Below are 4,982 nucleotides of genomic sequence, written 5' to 3'. Positions count from 1 at the left end.
TCCCCATTGTCTCAGAGTGTGGGTGTACCCCTCGCGGTCCTGAGTTCCTTGCTCGTGCTCCCCCTCCTTCTGCTCCTGATTTGGACCTTGATATTTCTGTCCGGTGCTCCTATTTGACAAATAAAGCTTCCCTGAAGATCAGAGCTCAGAGTTAAGCCAATAGAGGCCAGGTGGTGGTGACTCATACCTTTAATCCCAGGATCTGGGAGTTCCACACCTTTAATCCTAGCACTGGGTAGGTAGAGACAGGAAGGATACGACTGGGCAGAAAGAGGAATATAAGGCAGGAGGAGATGAGACGAGAGTTCAGTGCAGTATGGAGATGCAGTCTAAAGCAGTCAATCAGACGATGCTGTCTGTAGCGTCAGTAAGAGGGTACAGTTTGAGAACGGAATCGCCCTTTTGGTCTGAGCATCAGTAGAGTTGAAAGGTCGTGCTAGTCATGCTGCACTGCTTCGTTAATCTCTCAGCTTTTACTCCCTCACATCTGACTCCAGATTTTTTATTAAGAACAGCTAGAATTTGTGCTTCACACGGGCAGTATGAAATGCTTGCAAACTCAGAATGTCTGCTCTAGAGAAATTACTGGATCTCTGCAGAATGAGATCAGATCTCTGTGCTGCTTGGGTATCTGGTAAACAAAGGGCCTACCTTGCTTGCTGTAGGCAGGCTATTGAGACAAAGGAACTACCGCCCTCCTGGTTTCCCTCCTGATTCGGATTTGGTCCCAGCGCCCAAACAGGCTGAGCTGGGAGATGTTATGTGGCCAAAGAGGGGAGGAAGGCAGATGGGGAGGGGAGGGTTCTGGATGCAAGCTGGGTGGGATAGGAAGAGAGAGGAGGTATCGGGCAGTATAGCCCCTTCAGGATGACCAGGAAGTGTAGGAGGGATGAGGAACGTCTGAGTTTTGTGTTCCGGGCTGCTGCCCGAAAACAGTATTTTTGATCAGAGGAATGTATAGCTCCCTATTCCTATAGAAAATTAACATGAGACCCATACCTATAACAACTCTTTAGAAAACAATACTTTGAATAGAATGGGAAAAATTGACTGATGCAGATATACATAGAACAAGATATAAATGTCAGATTATAAACCTTCACTTACCATTGGTTTTCTTCAGTTCCTCCACAAGGAACTGTGCTTCTTCTTGAATTTGGTTCTCAATACTCCTTTTCCCCATGCCCAGTTTTCTCAAGGTTAAGAGTGAGAAGTGCCTTGTTTCTTTCCATGCATCTCCATTGCTAAAACCAATGCCTAAAGAAATTGGAATAGAAGACCAGGGAGTATGTCTGAGAGACAGATAAAGGAACAGACTGATCTCAGTATAGAGTCCCAAACTTATCCTGAAGAGCAACATGACTTCTGCTTTCCACCTTCCACCTCACTATGTATACTACCCAGTATACACAGAAGCACATGCATACTTACCAAGGTCTTTAGAAATCATCTGAAGAATTGGGACACTTCCTCTTCCACTAAACTCCTCCCCATGACCTATGAGAGCTTCTTTTATTGCCTCATAGCCATGTAACACCACTGTAGGTTTCATGCCAAAATACAGAGTGAACACAGGGCCATAGATTTTAGAGAACTGAAATGATAATAGAAAACACACATATTCTAAAAATGCCACTGTAGTTTACCTATTCTTACTGGTAATAGAACTGTGTTAAAAATATTTATGCAGAAAAACTAAGTTTGAAGTTTGTATATACCTTTCAATATGATGATTGTTACATATAGATGACCTTCTGCGTTCCAGCAATATCCCAGGCCACTTATAGTCTAAAGAGAAGGAATCACCTTACTATGATACTCAACAAGTCCCTTTGTCATAGTTCACAAAGTACCTGAAGTAAAAATTCCACACTCATTTACTGGGTTCTAATGCAAAGGAGTAGAGCCCTTAAATCCACACTATTCTTATCCATTTTTTGGATACTGCAGATCATTCTCATGCTAGCTACATACTGACATAGACATCAATAGTCACATGACTTCTGTGGACCCAGTTGTGAAATACTTTCTGTTGAAAATTACAAAACCTGTGAAGAAGAGTAAACATCTAAACTCTTGGGTCAGTTTCAAATTCTGTCCTCATCTATTATTACAAAAGTACAGAGTAAGCGTCACAGAAGCTGCACCACAATATACAGAACTGTAGAAAAAATATTCTCATCATGAAGTATTTTTGGTCCTTGGCATAGGCTTTGTATGGAATCAAAGGAGATCGGGAAACCACAGTATAAGCTAAGCCACACTGTTTATGGTTTCCTTTTCCTGTGTGATCCCCTGCCCATTGCTTTACTTTTAACCAGGATCCAATTAATTCTCCAGAGGAAGGCATGAATGAATAATCCAAGAACAATATATCTATACATTTATGACTCATTTATATAATATTCATTGTAATGCTAATTCCAATTGCCCTTAATATTAAACACCTAGAGTCAGATATTAGGGGGTGAAAGCTGAGAGATCAGAGAAGCAGTTAAGCCAGCCACTAGAGGGACTTTTACCTCTGTAGAATTCTCAGATTCAAAGGTGTGATCCTGTCTTTTGAACCTCAAACTGCATCTCCAGATTGAATCCTCAGACTGAATGCTCAGACTGTATCCTCAGAAGGCCTGCTCAGAACACATCTAAGCTCTTGTCTCCTCCTGCCTTGAGTTCTCTCTCTGCCCAACCATATCACTTCCCTTCTCTACCTCCCTGGTACTTGATTTAAAGGTGTGAGCCACTACCACATGGCTCTGTTTCTTTTTGGGATGGCACCAGTATAGTGTAGCCCAGGGTGGCTTTGAACTCACAGAGGTCTGTCTGCCTTTGTCTTCCAAGTCCTGGAATTAAAGTATTGTAGCCGGGCGGTTGGTGGCGCAACCTTTAATCCCAGCACTCGGGAGGCAGAGGCAGGCGGATCTCTGTGAGTTCGAGGCCAGCCTGGTCTACAAGAGCTAGTTCCAGGACAGGAACCAAAAGCTATGGAGAAACCCTGTCTCGAAAAAAAAGAAGTATTGTGCCACCACTTCACATATATTTTATTAGTTCTAATTTGATTAGTGCATACCTGAAATTAGTTCTGCACTTTGCTCTTTAGGCAAGATTTATTTGTTTGATCACAAAATATCACTATCATCCTCAGTCTTCGCCATTAATCAAAATAATAGAAAATGTTTATGAAAGCAGTATTTGAAAACTTGTTTATTACTAATTCCAACTGCAGTAGTACAGGCAAGTCTCAGAAAAGACAAAAACAACTTTACTGTTTTTCACTCCACATCTATTTAAAAATATTTTCTCTAGTACTGAGTTTCTTTGAAAGCAGCATCACTTATATCTCTCTTTACAAAGTACCCAGCAAGCATAAAGTATACTTACATTGGTAAAGGCTTGGTGCCTTTTCTTGGCATCTATCTGGTGGATATTGCCAATAATTGGCAGAGGAGTAGGTCCAGGAGGTAGATTCCCTCTCTTAGAACCCAATTTCCAGTATGAGAACAGAAGCAGACATGTCAGAATGAGCACTGAGCCCATGACCAGATCCATGCTTAGCCTTCCCACTGGCACAAGTGTGATCAGGTAGTACAGAGGTTTTATAATGGGGCCATAGAACTGACCTCTTGTACTTTGGAGCATCATTGAGTAACCAACTAGGCACTGTTTAATCTCTCTTCCAACTAGACTTTGTCCCTGTGAAAACAAAAAGTAAAAATGAACAGTTATTTAACCTTGTCCTTTATAGGGTGCCTCTTAGTGATTTTGACCTAATTTTACAGAGTTATGAGCAAATATTGGTGATAAATATGAACAATGATTTTGATATTGTGAAGGTCTGTCTTTATTTGAAAATAGTTAATTTTTAGAAAGTATTTTATTCTCAAATTTTAGTATAATTTTGCCATTTTACAGTTTCTACTGTATGCTTGTTTTTATGATTATTTAAAATAGATAATGGATATGTAATTAGCATATGTTCATTTCACAAAGTAATAGGATTCAAAATGATATTTTCATTCAAATGTATCATGTACTTTGACAGACAGTTTCTTTCTCTACACTGTCTAGTTCATCACTCTTTCTGTAGTCAGTTTCTGCTTCAAATACTCCCCTATATTATTAGCAAAGCTACTCTAGAATACCATAAAATGTAGACTTAATGACAACTTATGCTGGAGAGGTTGTGGGGTAAAGGGAACACTCCTGCATTGCTGGTGGGAATGCAAGCTGGTACATCCTCTTTGGATGTCAGTGTTGCAATTTCTCAGAAAATTAGGAAACAACCTTCCTCAAGACCCAGTAATACCACTTTTGGGTATATATCCAAAGGATGTTCAACCATTCCACAAGATCATATGTTAAACTATGTTCATAGCAGCATTGTTTGTCATAGTTAGAATTTGAAAACAACCTAAACACCCTTTAACCAAAGGATGGATAAGGAAAATGTGGTATATTTACACGATGTTGTACTACACAGCAGAAAATAAAATAATGATATCTTGAATTTTGCAGACAAATAAATGGAGCTAATAAACATTGTTTTGTGTTAGGTAATCCAGACCAAGAAAGACAATTACCACATGTACTCACTCATAAGTAGTTTCTAAACATAAAGCAAAGAAAACCAGCCAACAAATCATAATCCCAGATAACCTAGAAAACAATGAGGACACTAAGAGAGACAAACAAATCTAATATTCATGGGAAGTAGAAAAACACAAGATCTCCTGAGTAAATTGGGAGAATGGGGAAATGGGGGAGGGTTGAATGGGAGGAGAGAGGCAGAGAGGGAGTAGAGAAAAGTGTTAGCTCAATAAAAAATGAATAAAATTAAAACATAGAGAAAGGAGATTTATAAGAAAGATAGATGAGTCTCAGTCCATGTCATCCAACAGAGGCTGCTTGTGGAAGGATAGTCCAAGAATGCAGTGCTTACTATATCAGAAGGCTATTTGAATCCCCTGTCTTCAAACATGCTG

At 39.8% G+C, this 4,982-nt stretch overlaps 1 protein-coding gene across 1 annotated transcript in view; it reads right to left on the bottom strand.

Annotated features, from left to right (window-relative positions):
* LOC102000245 (cytochrome P450 2C26-like) overlaps nt 1-3,693 on the bottom strand; it is a gene marked incomplete at its 5' end in the record, with an annotated part of 6,390 nt that extends 2,697 nt beyond the window's left edge. The window contains one exon of the mRNA XM_005372193.3: nt 3,382-3,693. Within this exon, the coding sequence (XP_005372250.2) occupies nt 3,382-3,693 (312 nt within the window). The remainder of the gene's footprint in view (nt 1-3,381) is intronic.
* Between the last annotated feature and the right edge of the window lie 1,289 nt (nt 3,694-4,982).

The sequence above is a fragment of the Microtus ochrogaster genome, unplaced genomic scaffold, assembly GCF_000317375.1.
Source record: "Microtus ochrogaster isolate Prairie Vole_2 unplaced genomic scaffold, MicOch1.0 UNK266, whole genome shotgun sequence".
In the NCBI taxonomy this organism is placed as follows: domain Eukaryota; kingdom Metazoa; phylum Chordata; class Mammalia; order Rodentia; family Cricetidae; genus Microtus; species Microtus ochrogaster.
The sequence above is the reverse complement of the archived record's forward strand: the minus strand, read 5'-3'. Positions and strand labels throughout refer to the sequence as shown.